General features: G+C 42.2%; 2 protein-coding genes across 7 annotated transcripts in view; one reads left to right on the forward strand and one right to left on the reverse strand.

Annotated features, from left to right (window-relative positions):
• LOC124186870 overlaps positions 1 to 17,731 on the reverse strand; it is a 111,291-nt gene that overhangs the window by 51,029 nt on the left and 42,531 nt on the right. The window lies entirely within an intron of this gene.
• Positions 1 to 17,731, forward strand: part of LOC124186860 (protein madd-4) — a 101,545-nt gene that overhangs the window by 42,031 nt on the left and 41,783 nt on the right. For all 4 annotated transcript variants that reach the window (XM_046578917.1, XM_046578919.1, XM_046578920.1 and 1 more), the window contains exon 2: positions 11,740 to 11,841. In XM_046578917.1, the coding sequence (XP_046434873.1) occupies positions 11,740 to 11,841 (102 nt within the window). The remainder of the gene's footprint in view (positions 1 to 11,739; positions 11,842 to 17,731) is intronic.

Below are 17,731 nucleotides of genomic sequence, written 5' to 3' on the forward strand. Positions count from 1 at the left end.
CCGTGTCCGGCTGCGATGTACCGCAGCGATTAGTAACGTCAGGGGGAAAGAAAAGGAGAAAGAAAATGTTTGTTTATTCTACGCGTCACGTTTCGGTTTCCATTATTTATCGTTTAATAATTGATTAGGTAAAAGTTTCTCTGGGAGTGTCTTCGTAAGATACCGACACCGGAGTTCTTTGAATGGAAAAATTAATCGGTATCGCGTGTCCGGGCAAGTAGGTAGGCAGGTAGGTGCTTACCTAGGCAGATATACGTATACCAATACCGATTAACCACGAACTTGCAGTTGGAGCCCGCGGGGTCTGAACGAGTGGTAAAATTCTATTACGATTGTAATATAAGCCGACCGTCGGTTCTGTTTCACCGTCTTCTCGTCTCCCTTCTCTCTCTTCCCTTCCCCTCCATATTGCTCTGCAGCGGGTTAAACGTACTTGCCGACGACGGGCCGATTCACTTCGGATCCCCCGGATCGCTCGATCCATCCGGTGTTCGACCGATTCATTGCCAGGCAATCAAAGAAGTTCTAATAACCTACGTCGGTCGGGGGACGCCAAGAGCAGGTTCGTCTTATCTGGCGTTTGAATCGGAAACCAATTTGAAAGCAATATGATGCTCATCGCCTCCGCTTATCTGATCTCCGGTGCCCAATAAACCGCTCTTGGATTTAGCCCGATTATCCCGGATGAGCTCCTTCAAGTCGAAACCGCTCAAACTCCTAGATTTTCTCAAACTTTATCAAACCCACCGCAGCCCGTTCGTGATTCGTGCATTCGGCTAGAATTATCCATATTTCGTCAACGCTCTTATTCGCTTCCGACGAGTATTGCAGGCGAAAAGACCGCCCGTTTATTCCTATCCTCGTATCTCGATGTAGGTAGTAATACCAAATGACAGTTTGTTCGTACGAACCAGGCGGATGGTCGGAGGTCCTAATTGCGGCGGTAAAATCTCTCGCGGGTCCGAGTCACCGTCGTCCTTCGGGAGGACATGGATACGGATATTTATGGACCGAGTGTATATCCAGCCCGCGCGCCACGGACCACCGTGTGGAAACTGGAAAGGCCATTTTTGAAAACCAAATTTATGATGGCCAAATTAGGGGTTTGCCCGGCTAGATTCGACGTGGCGTGTTAGCCTATTATTATATACCTCGAGTGCCGTCAGTCTATGGTATTAAAAGGGAGCCTGATTCCGTGTTATAAATTAACAATAAATCTCCGGGTACCGGAAATTCAATTTACAATCAACCCGACCCGCTCCGCGTTCCATTCTCTTCATCCACAGATATTTCCAACCGCTTGCCAATCCTTTGGCAATTAAATCCGTGGAGAGAACGTGCTTTCGTTACATCGCGTGCACATAAGGTAACTATCCAGATCCAGAAATCCGGAGACTTTTCCTCCCCCCGATCGCTCCAATCTATACTCGAGATCGGCAGATACCGCGGCTGATACCGTGCCAACAATGGGATAAAGAAAAGATTTCAACCACCGGAAATGACGTTTTGAAAAAGGTTACACCACCCATAGGGAGCCGGTATTTAACGATCAACTTTCCAGATAACAGGTCGCCGGGAAGGAGATTTTATCGGGTCACACCGGTGCGTGTATGTTTTTTTTTCATTTTTTTTTTTTCCATTTCTCTACACATTCAATTCTCTTTCACCACCGGAACTGCATAATGCAACGGTTTAAATATTTTTATCCTTTCTGTCGTTCTTCCTCGTATATCGTACAAACGTGAAGATAAGACGGTAAGTACGTGTGACGGATAACTGAAATTCACGGGTTTCTGGATAAAACTCTCTTTGTCATCGTACGGCAATTAGGTAGTGTCTGATTATACATCTATATAATGTAGAGGTGGAAATCGAATTCTCGTAGAAGTCCGAGAGGTTAACCAGATCCTCTATGCGACGCTGAACAGACCCGAATGGTACCGCGAGGATTATAAACTCCACGGAGGCAAGCCCGAGCTGATCCCCATCCTCTCCTCGCCCCGTCAAGGGTGAAGTTGAATTTGTCGTCACGGGATAAGCTAGTCGTCCCTCGACTAACCCTTATGCATATATGTATGCATCCAGCCCTTGTATTACAGACCGGTATGCAGGGTGGTCCGGACCTACGCGTAAGTCCGCAAACGCTTTGCTATCGTCCGATGTAAGGTCGTTGAGAATGTTCAGGACAATGTTCGCGGAGCGATCGCGTCTGCCGAGCGATATTCAACTTGACGCGAAATTAGTCAGGCGCCGCGTTAAATGGGGGTGGGGGGGTTCGGCTGAACTTGCTAAAATCATACCTATCTTACGACGTTTTTTTTAAGAGAACATGAATATAATTAGAGCAATTTGAATTTGAGGGCTTTATTATTTATAGTTTCAAGAACGTTTTACAATTTTTGCATTGAAATTAATAACAAAATGACGGCATGGCGCATACAAGTAGCCAACGACCACGTTTTCAATACTGTCGCGGATATTCCTCGGTCAATTTTTGACCGATCAACTTGAAATTTTGCCGCAATCCTTAAAGCTTGTTTATAGATTCGAGCTCACGGCTTGATTTTTGAATTTGAATCCCAACATTTTTTTTAACAATTTCTTGGTCGAAAAATGTGTTTTCTTTTGTTGATAATCCTATATATTTGAAAGAAGACATTTTTTTAACAACATTTAAAAGGTGTTTTTTAATTCATGAAATTGTTTTATCTTTTACTTTTAGAAAAAATTCTAAATTGTTCTCGAGACTGTACATAATGAAACCATCAAACTCAAATTGCTCCAAGTGTTTCGATCTTCTTGAAACAAAAATAAAGAAAAAAAAAAAAAAAAAAAAACGTAAAAACAAGTATGATTTTAGACCGTCCAAGCTGTACCACCCCCCCTTAATTGATCCCGCTGCGTGCGGTGGTGGAGCGTGGAGCACATGGCATAGCTGGTTCAAGGGTCTTGAAAAACGGAGGTGTTTAGCTCGGTATAGATGCAAGATAGGGTCCCGATAGGAACCTGGATTTACTTGTGCTTAGCTGAGAAAACATCACCTTTGACCTGGGAGGTCCGGAGTGATTTTATCAAGGAAACGCTGGGCGGGGCGCCAACCTGGAAGGTTTCAGTCGTGCGCTGACTATATTAGTATCCATGCGCACAAACACAAACACACGCAAACACACCCTGGCTGCAGCGTACGTCGTGTACGCCGCGTTTTCTACCATTATAATAGCTGCCAGCTCGGGGAAAGGGGAACCCTGTATAGGCAGGAATTAATCCCACGGAATTTCTTTTCCCTCTACGTAGTCGTCTTTCTTTTTCACTCTTTTCATTATTAACAAAAAGATTTCCACGTGGATGTAGACTTGAACGGTCTCAATTAATGAACTCTCGGAACCACGTGTCGACTTTATCGCTTTTATTCCGTAAATGTTTCTTCGAGCCGTCGCTGCAACACGCTTGTTTCCTCTCCTTGTTCAATATTAATTATTAGCACGTGCAACACTGGCCGCCGTTGCGCCCCGCAGAGTCGAAGCCCGTATTCTCTCTCCGTTAACAAAGATATTACGCCATGGTTAATTGACTTATTAATATAGGGCGGGCCAACCGTCCGCCCACGTGTTCATTTGCATCCGCCAGCCGCACAGGCACCGCATGCATACATGCAACCAAATACTTGCTCCAATTTTTTTTCCACCTCTCGCGTTTCCGTCTAATTCTTTTTAGCCCTTTTTCCCCCACCCCCTCTTCATCTTCATCTCCATATTTTTTTTTTTTTTACTCTCCCCCGCCCATTTTTCATCAGTATAAAATCTTTCGAGTTAATTCTTCGAGCTCGTATATTCTACGAAATTAAACTCAGGAATTCACCATCCGTAGGAGGCACGTGTAGTACTAATCGTTCTTTTTTTCTTTTCGTTCAAAGAGGGAGGTGGTATAAATACACGATGACAAGAACCGTCCGTTGCGCTCGCCTCTATGAAATTGCGGTTGGTCTGTGTTCAGATGCGCAGCGCAGGTAGGTAGACGGGGAGGTATGTTCTCTACAAAACAGTTTTTGTCCGCTCGAGTGAAGAGCGACCACCACTGCGGGACACAACGCGGCTATGCGAGCGCTGCTCTTGGGACAGAACGCTTTTCATTAAATCCCCCGCCTCTCGCCCTTCATCACGCACGCTCACGCCCTCTCACCTCTTTCTCCCCGCTTTTCTCGCAACCCTTCCATTACCACCACCACCACTACTATTACTGGTTATACTATTTTACCGGTATTCGCCCCGTCCTTGTCACACCGATTACCAACAGCAGGTAGGTATAAAGGCGCACGCGACCAACTCGCAGGTGTAACGCGTTATTCTGTACTCCCGTTAATTCGCATCTCGATCTTTTTTATCGGTATCCACATATCGTATATGGAAAGAAACGATGCATAAAAACTTGGTGAAAAAGCCACGAAAATACATCACAACACGTAATACGGTACGTATAAGGTTGTATAAGAGGATATAAAAAAATGATTAGTTCATTTTTCAGCTGCGAGACGGAGGTGAAAGAAAAAAAAAGGGGGTAGAAAAGAGATTTGCTTGTCTAGGAGTGCTTACTTGTATTGTGAGAATCTAACGGTCCGTGGCAAAAAGTTATTCATCTCGCTTCTTCGTCTCCTCTCGGGCAATAAACAGATTTTAATGTCGTTGGTTCATCCCGCGTCCATCCGTTACACATACCCACCAACGTACCTACGTACACACGATTCACACATTATACCCAGAGTGGTGGACACCGCGGATGAAAATCCTCTCGGGTTGTTCAGAGATGCTGCAGGCTTGTCCGACATGCATAAATCCTAACCCTAGCCACGCCCCGGAGTCGAAAATACGAGAGAGGGTAACTTTTGAGGCTATGCCAAGACACACATTCGAGATTCGACCGCGCTTGCACAGTCAGCCCTCTCTGCAACCATCCCCCCCTTAATGCCGCCAGTGCCTATCTGCGTTTGCCTGCAGAGTTTTCGAGCGTCACAACGGGGGGAGAAAAAACTAAAACGAAAAACGGAAACAGAAAAAAAAAAAAAAATAAACACACACGCACGCGCGCGCACATCGGTTACGTTTTATCTTATTTTTTATTTTAACATTTGCGCGAAAAAAGGAAGAGGCACACTTCGTTTGTTTTCATCCCCCTTTTACTCTCTCTCTCTCTCTCTCTCTCTTTCCCTCGTCGTCGCGTCGCTCCGACTAGTTTCGAATATTTCTCGTTCTCCTCTCGTTCTTCCCGTCCTCTTCTCTATCGCGGCATGGACGTTTAAACCGGACAGATGTTCTTCTCCTAATGGTTATATATACGCCTTGGGTGAGATATTTAGGCGTAACATATGGTCGTTACGGCTCGCTGGTACATATATCTAAGTTTCTTGTAAATAGACGGAGTAGTATATATACGCACGTGGGCATAAGAAGTGAAATTTGAATCCCGAACCGCGTTTCGTCACGCGCCCCGCGTGCATGCGGCACCACCGTGAAAACAGAGAATGAGAGAATGAGAGAATGAGAGAATGAGAGAGAGAGAGCGAGAGAGACAGAGAGAAAGGATACGACGTAATCGAGTAGGTATATCAAAGCCTGGTAAACTTATAACGACTGGCAGAGTGTTTGAATTGGTTTATGCCCTAGTATACGCATGTAGTCGGATATCATGTACGACATCACGCGTACATACACCTACAGTACATATAATACGGTATGGTAGTGCCATCACTGAGTTCCGTAATCTCAGCCGTAGATCCTTGTTAATACGACGATAACGAGTCGCCTAATATATTACACAGTGATTTACAACCTGCTTACATATCTACGCCACGTATTAATGCCGGTAGAAGCAGCAGCAGCGACGGCGCTACGTAATATATGTATATATAATATATTCGCCCTTGGGTATACGCATCTATACTTGGCGCAAAACTCATTCGCCAACATTATTTTACTACGAAATACGCGGGCACCTACGGGTATACAGGTGTCTTCGCAGACACGCGTTAACGGGGCCGTATACAACCGGCAACCGGATTCGAGTTAAGCCTCGCTTCCCGTTTCGATCAACGCCCCCGCATTACGGAAGCACGGCATCCACCATATCCACCATCCAGCATCGCAGGGCTCAAAATTTTATTCCCATCTTATACATCATTCAGTCGATTGACTTAACGTTAAGCGTATACGGATGAAATCTAGTCGACGGAGAGTCATTCCAGCAGGTTTTATAGAGATTTTTTTTTCATGGTGCATTAAAAGCGGAATATTATACATCCTAAGATTGAAACGAATTATAAAATTGAGACGACGGCTCGATGTGCATATTCACCAGATCGTTTCCATCGGCGTGTAGAGATGTAAGAAGGATACCGATATTGATTCTCCTTGATTATTCTGTCTCCGTTTTTTTCCATCGTAACGGAATAAAGTAGTCACCAAAGAACCACGTAAATAAAATTATTTTCTACCTCAATATCCTGATAAATATTCTGTTGCTTTTTTTCCGCTATGGATGAATAATAACGTAAGTTTTGTTTCAATCGTTCCTCCTAGACGACGATCCGTCGCTCATTATCACCTTACTTCGCCGTGCGATGTAAACTTTTTATCGTATTACGTTTTAGCGAATCAATTTTGGTTTTATCATATGTTGTTCTTTCAATAAAATTCCTCTAGACTGAGCCCCCCTCGTCCCATTAGGTACCAAAAAATAAATTTCTAGTGCTTGACTCTCTAGCAATTGGGTTTAGTCGCCGAGAAATTCACACTTTGTGCCGACTTTTTTGTAACTTCGGAAAATAAAAGGGCCAATAATTGGGTCTGAGCGTGTCGATGACTGGTACACTTACCATACATACGGCACACGTTGTTCATGCCCGTACCTAATACGTGCTCACTTACCCACGGGCATGAAGACAGGAGGAAGTGTAGAAGGCGAAAGAAAGAGAAAAACTGAGTAGAACCGCCGGGTCAGAGGCTACGCGACGAGAGATCTAATCAGGGAACACGGGGCAGCTTTTAGTAAAGATTTTCGGTTCATTTGACCGCGTGTTTGCCGCATGTCGACGGAACGATGAAGGACCGAATTAATTCTCCTCCACACCTCGGTGTGAAGTACTTACTCGTGTCAGATCCTTTGCGGGATCCTGTAACGCGCCCTGCGCTGTTAAAAATTTCTGTATGGAACTTCCTGCACTGTAGTGGAAGTTTTATTCCGATACGGAGCAGGGAATTCACCGTACGTTTACTGTTTGTTCAATCTACAAGTACAATAAACTTCCTTTTTTGTGCTTTTCCTATAAATTTTATTAAAATATAATTTTTTTTTTTATCGTATATTTAAGAAAAATACATTGTAATTTACCGCCATTTTGTCAATTTCGATAAAAAAAAAAAAGAGAAAGAAAAGCCTCGATAGTAATATAGCGGCTTTCATACTAATCATTAATCTTTTTATAGTTTTTTTCAGATAATATTTACGGCCAAAACCGTGTACACTACGAGGACATATTTTTTTATCAAACACATTTTCAACCGTTAAAAAATTTTTTTCAATTAAAACCAACGTTTCAAATGAATAAATTCTTCCGTTCTTCCTGAGTACTTTGATACGACATAAAAAAAAATCAGAGCGATTAGCGCATTTTAACCATCGAAAAAATAAACGCGAAAATCAGCTATTTTTCGACCCGTTACCCTAGGATGATCCCTTGACCTAACACATATTTGTTGAGTATCATCCCGACTTGCGAATAGCACAGATCGGTTACAAATTTCCCCGGATTGAATCGTATGACACGGGTTTTTTCAAGCACACAAAAATTAGTCCCTGAGCTCAACTTTCCTCATTAAAAATATATTCCAGATTGACGATCGGTCCTCTGATCTTATCGGACGTATCGTGCAGGGCTTATTCTGTTCGTGAAGAGGCATCGGGTTATACCTGTTGTTTTTAATGTGGCGGTTTGATCTTCGAAAATAATTGTACAGTTCCGAGGGAGTAATAGTTTCAGATAAAGAGACGACGGAAGAAAAGACAGAGGAGAGAATCAAAGTAACTGAACGAATGTTTCATTCCGAGCTTGTTGATAACATTTACTTGGAATTTTTCCTCTCTTTTATATAATTGTCTCCTATTTTAGAGCTTGTATATATTCTGCTCCGAGCTAATCGTTAATTTCTCACCTCATTCCTCTGCATTTAATTATATATAACCGTAATAAAATTGATGCTATTGAGCTTATACATATATAAAAAGAAGTACATTATAAAATTAGGATAAAATTTTGAAATTCATACAAAAAAAAAAAATAACTGGTTGCAAAAACTACATGTATTTAAAAAATAAGAATTGAAGGTAATACGGCCTGGCACGAAATTCTCGATTGAACGGTAACAGCAGCTGTAACATAAGCGAGGACCAAATTAATCGTAAAGCGCCGCGATCGGATGATTTTAACTGTGGGTACATACCTAGAGACGTAAGCCAATTATTGGTAATGAGACTTAATGAATACGACTAACAAGGCTAATCCAGCTACCAGCGAGCGGCATGTTTTCAATGTTTTTAATTATACTCCCCGCATAGCAAGATTGTCATCGGGAGTGTTGATTGGATTTCGTGATCAAGATCCCAACAATTTTCACTTCAATTACGCTCGAAATGAACTCCTTGGCAGGAATTTTTTACTTCGTGTACGGATCGGGATGGATTCGGTAGAAAAAAAGGGACGGGAAAAAATCCAACTTTACCATCGGTGCGGTCGACGCTGCGGGAAAACAAGGGCACCCTTCCTCCTCTTCCCAGTCAGTCCAGCACCAACTTCTATCGGCGACCGTTTTCGCCTGTCAACGCTTTCCCAACTTTCGAAAATCTCCGTCCGGGGTTTTATTACACGCAAGTATCCCGGTAGACCAAGGCTAGAAATACGCGGTATTTCGCTCACCGGTTTTAATACCCCGGAGCGGAGATCCGCTGGATGTTGAAGCTACGCCCTAAATTCACCCGGCATATAATAAACTCCGCATAGAATATCTGAGCAGGGGAATAATACTACGGTATATCCGAATGGATAGTTCTCTGTATATAGCGGCTGTGTGGGTATATAGAATGATCGGATTAATCCGCTCAGCCCGAAAATTTCTCAGCTCCGTGGGATGCGGCGCTGACTAATTGACGCGGATTATTATAGCCCAGATATTGTATAATTTCTCGATGTTTTAAGAAAGTGTATATTCGGGGAGAGAAGAAAAAAAAAGAAAATAATCTCAGTATCGCGGGACGAGCGCGACAGTCTGAAAATAAATTGAGAGAGGAGTGGCCGTGAATGAGAAAAATAAAGCAAAGCGAAGTGAAATACTAAGGAATATATACTGAAAAACGATGAGGGGGGAAAAAATGTCCAAGAGTAAATATATGCGAAGAAAGTTCGTTAATTACTAGAATTAAGGTTGTCGAGTGATAATCAGCCGGGCCAGGCACGCGAGCCAATCAAAAAACCGATAAGAATTAACGGACCGAGTATACGCATACATATATCTATATATATATATATGTATATATATATATATATATATGTACGTATACTATATACGAGGATGTTGTACAGTCCTGGTGACACCTCATTAAATGCTAAACCTGCGGTGTAAATCTTGAGTTAACATCTTAATACGAAGTTAGAACAACGCGATGATATTCTCCGGCTTTAGCGTTACATTATGTACAAATCTCGACGAAAATGAAGAAAAAGTCAAGCTTTGTATATACCTACACGCCTATAATACATAAGAAAAAAAAATTCTAGCCGAATCCCCTGTGACGATTCAATCGCCGCGGAGTCTCGAACGAAAAAAGGACATTCCTGTATCACCGTGCGCTCGGCTTTACAGTACTCAAAATAAAACGTTTGAAGGACAGACATTTATACGAGCCGCATTTTCGTGCGACGCGGCGGGGTTATAAAAAATATTTTCCTCGTCGCGTATATTATAATATAATACGGCAAGACAAATTTCAAGTCGGGGATGGAGAAAGGAAAATTGCAGACATTATGCACTGTAACGAGGTTGCGGGATTACAGGTGTTCGGATGATTTGAATTTAACTACGCACCCCGTGAGGGGTCGCGAACTGTTGTTAAGTTACTATAAACTCGGCGAGTGCGCGAGTGTGTGTAAGTGTAATTATTTACCAAGAACTCTATACGGAAGTTGGCTCATTCAGGTTAAGCGAATATACATATATTATCTGAACAATATTGTAAGAGGCGAAGAGTGTACATGTATGTATGTATAAATGTAAGTCAGACTCAGCAGGACGGTTCTGGTTATCGCCTCTCCTTCCGGTGCTCGAACAAGTTTTCAGGGCGAGGTTCAACTTCCGGATTCGAAAGTATCGAAATTCCGAATTTTTCGATGATGAAACTTAGTGTACACAAATCAAATTTTGAAGAAACATCAAAGTTTCGAACGGTACGAAACCTGACGCTCAAAGTTACGAAGAGGCGTAACTCCAAAAAGTCAAAGTTCCGAGATTACGAAAATGAGAAAATTTAAAAATCTGAAACTTCGAAATTCCGAATGATCCAAGTTTTTTAGGACCGTGAATTTCACCACTTTGATGTGTGTTTGCTTTCGATTTTCGATACTTCGACGTTCGAAATTCTGGTTCTTCCGATTTTCGGTTTTTCCCATTTTTTACACCGACTCGTTGAGTAGGTAAAGTACGCTGTGTGAGTATATTTTAATTTTCCGGAATTTTACTCTATCGAAAATTTATTTCCCGCAACATTGCTCTGTCGTAACTTAAATTTCTGGAATCTTGCGGCGATTTGAAACTTCGGTGTTTCCAAAAAGATTGATTTCTTTACTTCCAGTTGCCCCACCAAATAATTCGGAATCAGGCGCTTTCGGAACTTTTCAAATTCGGAACTCCAACCCCGCCCCAAGTTTCCAAATTCTCCCTGTAGTACGCGCGTGCAATAATCGAGCGGCAAGGGGTGAGGTAAATCTGATTCAAGCAATAAAAAAGTTCAGAGAAAGATATCCGCTGGTCCCCAAAGCATGAAATTCACGTCCCGCATATCCGCCGGCAATCGTACGTCCGTTATTCGTAATAACGAAACACCTACGTGCAAAGAAATTGTTCGGTTCCATGTGTAAGTGTACCTTACACGTATTGCGGGTATTGTAGGTACCTACTATTGCCTACCCCGTGATAACTCGGGGTAGAAACTTGGCAATATAATTTCAAGGCGCGGACAACTGAGTCTCGATTCGACTGGATTACATAAAGACGATACTGCGAAAGGGAGGATTTATACCGTAGTTTATAGTATACATGTATGTGTACAGTATGTATATTGTATACTATAAATTCGGCCCCGTCGCCGCGAAGTTTATAATATATCTGTACGTGGATATCATACAGTTTATTCTGAAAGAATATTCTACCTCGCTGCGAGATTCAACGAGCTGTATGCGTCTAGTCTACGGTTAAAAATTTCAGCCGATGCGTTGGAACGCTTGCAATTTCAATTCTTCGCACAGAAACACAATAACGCGTACATATACATTACATACCAAAGCCGAAGACGACGAGTCGAATAATCTTATACAACTTACCAGCCAATTGAATAACGTTTATTTTAGTATTAATTATTGACCCGATAAGAATATCATATAATTTCTAATTCAAGGTTTTTTTTTTTTATTACCTTTTACAGATCTGTCTACTGGGCTTTGTTGTGGCGGAAAACACGTCGACGGACGACACTTCAAGAATTTCTCACACAGACAACAGCTTGGAGGTTGATACCGTGGCACAGGTAAGCAAAACGAAGACTCGCATCTTAAATTAAAAAAATATCAATGTTCAAACGAAAAGTTTAAAAGGCATTTTTCACGGTTGAGATAGGTCGACGGAACCGGTGAAGAAAAATACCGGGAGCAAGAGGACCGCGCACGCCGAGAGGCGTGAAATTTCTCGTGTCAAGAAATAAGTCAAAGCAATGCGGCTAGAGCATCTTGTCTTTTGAATTTATTCACAAGACTGAAACGCACTGTGATGAAAATTAAGGACAGAATCTGCGAGATGCGCGCAAAACAAAAGCAATGAAAAATAAATAAAAAGATGACGAATATATAACACAAGTTGAAATTAAGTTTAAGCACCTGGCGCAAAATCGTCGAGGATGAATGATGACGGGGTGAGCTTTAAGTTCCGAATTTCAAAAATTCTGAAACCGCCTGATAACGAATCATTTAGTGACCAAGCTTGAAGTAAAGAAATCAAACTTTTGAGAAACAACAAAGTTTCGAATTGTCGGAAACTCGGCGACTCAAAGTTCCAAGATGCAAGATTCCGATAACTAAAGTTGCGACAGAGCAAAGTTCCGAAAAGTAACGTTCCGATAGAGTAAAATTCTGAAAGTCAAAATGTACCTACTGATACAGCTTGGTTTACCCATCGAATTGGTGCGAAACATCGAAAATATCAGGATTCCGAACGTAAAAATATGGAGAATCCAAAACAAACGAAGATCAAAGTCGTGAAATTTCACCGTGCTAGAAATTCACAGAAATGAAAATCTTCGATCATTCGGTATTTCGATGTTCAGCTATTTAAATTTTCTCATTTTCGCACTTTCGCAATTTTTCCATTTCGAAACTTTGCACTTCCTAAATTTTGAGCGTCGGTTTTCGGATCATTCGAAACTTTGATGTTTCCTCAAGTTTGATTTCTTTACTTTAACCTTCGACACTAAGTAATTCAGAATTTGGCGCTCTCGGTACGTTTCAAATTCGGAATTTCCAACCCGTCCCATTACAACGTTCTCTAGGGCTGGTATGCATGCGGTCGTATAACATCTACAGCATGTACGTGCACAGAGCACCGCCGAGTTGCAGGTATACATCGAAGAAGAAGGGGTGGATTTAGAGGTTGGTAAAAGAGGTTCGCTTCACTGCCCGCAAGGCGTGCACACAGCAAGCCAACTCAAATCTTCCTCCGAGTGGTGAGCTGCATTCTAAAGTGTCGCCGCAAGAAAAACCGAGGTGATTGTGAGGATTGGATAGTCGATGCGGTCGGTCGGTCGGGATCCCGCAAAACGCGATGCTGCGCTTTTCACGCCAATTAGTTTTTCACCATTCGCAAAGTGAGATGTCGAGACACCTCCACGTTTCTCGTCCTCTCTCAGTATATTTTCACCCGAGAATAAGCCGCGGGGGGTGAAAACAATTCTCTCCGTTTCTCCCTTCCGCAATTTTTTTCTCCATTTTATTACCGCACGCTTCATTCAATTTTCCCTCATTTTATTTGCGACTCTCTTGTGTTCCGCCACGTTCGGGAAACGTTTACCCGCTTTTTCGCCCGCGTGGAAAATTCGCTCCTTGATCTCATCGTTGCTCGACGACTCGTTCTTCCGTCCTATATGTACAAGACCATACGTGCTCATCGCAGTTGAGGTATTATTCGACGGATATTCCCAACCAAACGAGAATCTCGGTGAGAATATTCAACACTTCGCGACGAGATAAAAATCTGAATAAAATCAATCATAACCAAGTCGATAAGGTAATTCGTTTTGAATAGTAATAATGCCAAGAATTTCTTTATAAATTCTTTCAAAAAACATTTGTGTAACAAATCTCTATTGAGAATTTTTTTACTTTATCTGAAATGAATTCATTGATTCTTCTGAATACTTGTGAATTTTTTTGGAATTTACCACGGTTTTGAATAATTCCGTTTTCCACACTTTTCTGACGCTCTATTTATAAAACTATTCGTTCCATGCCTCTGAAACTTCTTCAGCGTAATGGTTAACCATTTACGAAAACCTATACAAAATTTCAGGACTCTCAAACGACTTTAACATCGCCGAAGATTCCAAAAAAATTCATAGATATTCAGAAGAACCAATGAATTCATTTTGTATGATGTAAAAAAAAATTTTACCAGTGATTCGTTGAATAAATTTTTGTTTAAACAATTTATCGACAACTTTTCGGTGTGATTATTAATTCAAAACGAATCATCTTATCAACTTGGTTACGATTGGTGTCCTTCAGTTTTTTTTGTCTCATCGCGGAGTGTTCAATATTCTCACCGAGATTCACTTCTAGTTGGGAATATCCGTCGAATAGTACCTTAAACTTCACTTCCGAACGATTCTCCATGTCGAAATTCTATACGAAGAATTATTTTCAGCTTCACGAGGTAAACTTTACCGAGGCGATTCCTCGGATACACTCAGGTACATTCGTAATGTCCGACAGACGAATCGGAGGAGTCGTCATCCTCGGATATCGAGGAGAAGGGCCCTTGGCCTTTCAAACACAGATAATTGGTTTGTTACGTTCAATTATATTATACGGACAAGAGATCGCTGCTTCGAGCTGCCGGTATCAAAAGACTCTTTCACGTTGTTACTCTCGTTATACTTCTGCAGATATTGCGGAGAATCGCGGCGCAGGGTCACGAGGATAATGCTCCGTGTGTATAGGTATACGGACAAAAATGTATTATCGGTTTCCAAACAGAGAGAGAGAGAGAGAGAGAGCCGGGATTCGATACTGGCATTAAATATGTAGTGGAATAGGAACCCGAGTCCACTTTTGTATTCATTTATTTAAATGTAACCTTATTGCGTATATGTATACATTTTCGCAGAGCCGATAGAATGATATAATGACGTGTAGTGGCGCGAGGAGGGGAGCGAGGGAATGAATTTCGTTGTAACTCGCAATTTCGAATCCGTCGTGGGTAGAAAAATCAAAAAGTCAAACTGTGATCGCACGCGATTCGATTCGACGTTTCGCTCGCATATTTCATGAAGAAATGGCGGAATAAACGTAAAACGGAACCAGCGTTCCTTTCACGATTTCACGGCGAATATTTTATACCGATAAGTAACTAGAGTCGGAAAAAATGGTAGGGAAAGAGAGATTTTTTTATTCTCTCAAATCTTCAAACGGTCACGCGGAAGCATAAAATTTTGTAAAAATCATTCGGAGCACACACAAGGGGGGAGGGCGAGGCGGTCGTCGGGTAGATAAACTTTCTTCTTTTCTCTTTCAGGGTTTCACCGGCAGCCGAGAAACGGGGGGGAAAGCTAATGGACATACAATAAAAATACGTCATGGTTTTCCAAGAATTCTTATTCTTCGAAGACAAACGACATTTGGATACTCGAAAAGCTAGCCTGGCTTTCCTCTCCGCGGTTCACTTCCATTCCATTCCATTCCATTCGATCCCCGTTCTCCTGGCATCTAAAGCCTTCGCAAAGTTACTTATGCATCTAGGCTTACGTATCCATACACACACGCCTAGGTACATATGTTTTCATCGAAATAACTCACGAGATCGCGATACTTGCCTGCGAAAAATATCGAACCTAATTCGCGCCGATCACGAAATTGCACCGACATTTTTTTAAAACGAAGCCTAGACGTGCTCTCAAATTTATTTCCACCCTGGTCGTCGTTCAGGTGTTGTACACGATATCCCGCGGTGCAGGGAACGTATAGGTACCGGAGGCACCGAGCTAGTAAATCACGCCGATCGATTCGGAAGAAGAGGTGGAGAGCTGGACCGACGAATTTTTCACGAGCTTGGTGCATTAGATGCAGTTACCAGCCGCGGCATCGCCTCATTAACCGACAGCCTTTTTTTTTTTTCTTGAACTCGCTGGAAATTCTCATCGGCTAAAGAGGACTATGATTATATAAAAGCTACGTTGTAATTCGCGGAATATTGAGTATTCGATATTTCTCGAAATAAACCGATGATTAGAAGGAAGGGGAGAAACATAGAATTTTTCGTTCGGCTGCGCTTTCAACGAGGCGGGGTTGAAGTTCCAAATTTGAAAAGTTCCGAAAGCGCCTAATTCCGAATTATTTGGTCGCAAAGCTTGAAGTAAAGAAATCAAACTTTTCGGAAACAACAAAGTTTTGAATGATCGGAAACCCGACGGATCAAAGATCCGAAATGCAAGATTCCAAGAATTCAAGTTCCGATAGAGCGAAATTCCGACAAATAAAGCTTCGATTGAGTAAAATTCCGAAAATTAAAATATACTCACACAGCGTAGTTTACTCGACTAGTGGGTGCAAGGAATTGGAAAAACCGAAAATCAGAACGACCACGATTTCGAACGTAAAAATGTCGAGGATCCCGAAGAAAGGAAGATGAAAGCGGTGAAATTTTACCAAGTCAAAAATTCATGGAACTGAAAATCTTGAATCATTCGGAACTTTGATGGTTCAATTTTTTTAACTTTACTCCATCTCGCACTTTCGGAGCTTTGAGCGTCGGGCTTCGGACCATTCGAGACTTTGATGCTTCGTCAAAGTTTGATTTCTGTACTGTAAGTTTTGCGATCAAAAAATTCGAAATTTGACGCTTTCGTAACTTTTCAAATTCAAAACTTTACCTCCGCCCCCTGTCGACGATAGTCAAGCCGACCTCTCAGGCCCTCCGGTTTTCGGGGCAGACGTCGCGGCGTTGATTGACTTCGATTGGATATCGAGCCCTGCCGGATTATAAGTTACAGGCAGGCGGTGAGACAGCTATGACGTTCGACGCGTCGAAACTCTCCCCCCTTCCGTGTACACGCAGAGTTAAACAGGAAGAACGACGGGTTTCCGTTCCTCTTTCTCCGTCGTCGGGCAAACTTTTCCACAGCGTTGAGAGAAATCGATCCGACCGATCGATCGAGGCACGTATGTCTTTGACATCGCGCTCGCGGCGAACAGAAAAGTGCGTGACGTAGTGTTAGGGTCGTTAGCTCGGTTAGCTGGTTCGAGTTTCACCCATTTCGGGGCTTTTCACCCCGCTCTTGGTGCCCGAAGTCGCGGCGCGTATCGTCCAGGTGCGCCTAATGTTCCTTCTTCTTCGAACTGTTCCAGACCCCCTGCCTATTACGATCCGTTCCTCGTCCAGCTTGCGCAGAACGTACTGACATTTCGTTCTCTCCGTTTCATGCGAAAATGCACAATCATTTTTCCTCCCTTTGTCATACTTTGCCTGATAAAGTAAGCATTTCAGTCCGACTAAGTAAGTTTTGTACGAAAGTGGTGGTTATAAATGGCAGGTTTTGTTGCAATATTTTAAATTTCTCTAGATTGAAAATACCCGAGTGAATTCAGCGTTGTGAAATCAAGTCGGGGCGAAGCGCGTCAGGGGAAAAGTTGCATTATAAACTTGGGGTTGCTGCGGAGGTATACGTATAATACATCTTACAGATACGAAACGAGTCAAGGACTGTCTTGGTCAATTAATTCATGAATTACTTTATAAGTGTGTAATAAAGCAATGGATATAGCTGAACACAGTCCGTTGGAGCGCGGAAACAGCTGGAAGTGAAAAGTTTCTGCGGGGCAGGCGATTCAAGCGAGCGAAGTATATTTTTCTAACTAAACTGAAAGTTGGTGGCTGATATGCAGGTTCATGCTTTTCCTTATTTGACTCGAAATTTTTTCTTCTTCTTTTTCTCTCCACATATTCCTTAGTTGTTATAGTGAAGACGAATCTTGAATAAGTAGGTCAAATAAGAACGCAGTGATTTTTTTCAACGTTTTGCCTCTTGGTACGTCCCCCCTCAGGGAATTTTGTTCCATTGAAACCGAAGGTAAGGCATTTTTCGGTCAAATTCGAATATGCAAGCATAATGTTGGAAATCGGTATAAAGTATGAAGTAACTGACCATATTTATA

The sequence above is a fragment of the Neodiprion fabricii genome, chromosome 7 (assembly GCF_021155785.1).
Source record: "Neodiprion fabricii isolate iyNeoFabr1 chromosome 7, iyNeoFabr1.1, whole genome shotgun sequence".
In the NCBI taxonomy this organism is placed as follows: domain Eukaryota; kingdom Metazoa; phylum Arthropoda; class Insecta; order Hymenoptera; family Diprionidae; genus Neodiprion; species Neodiprion fabricii.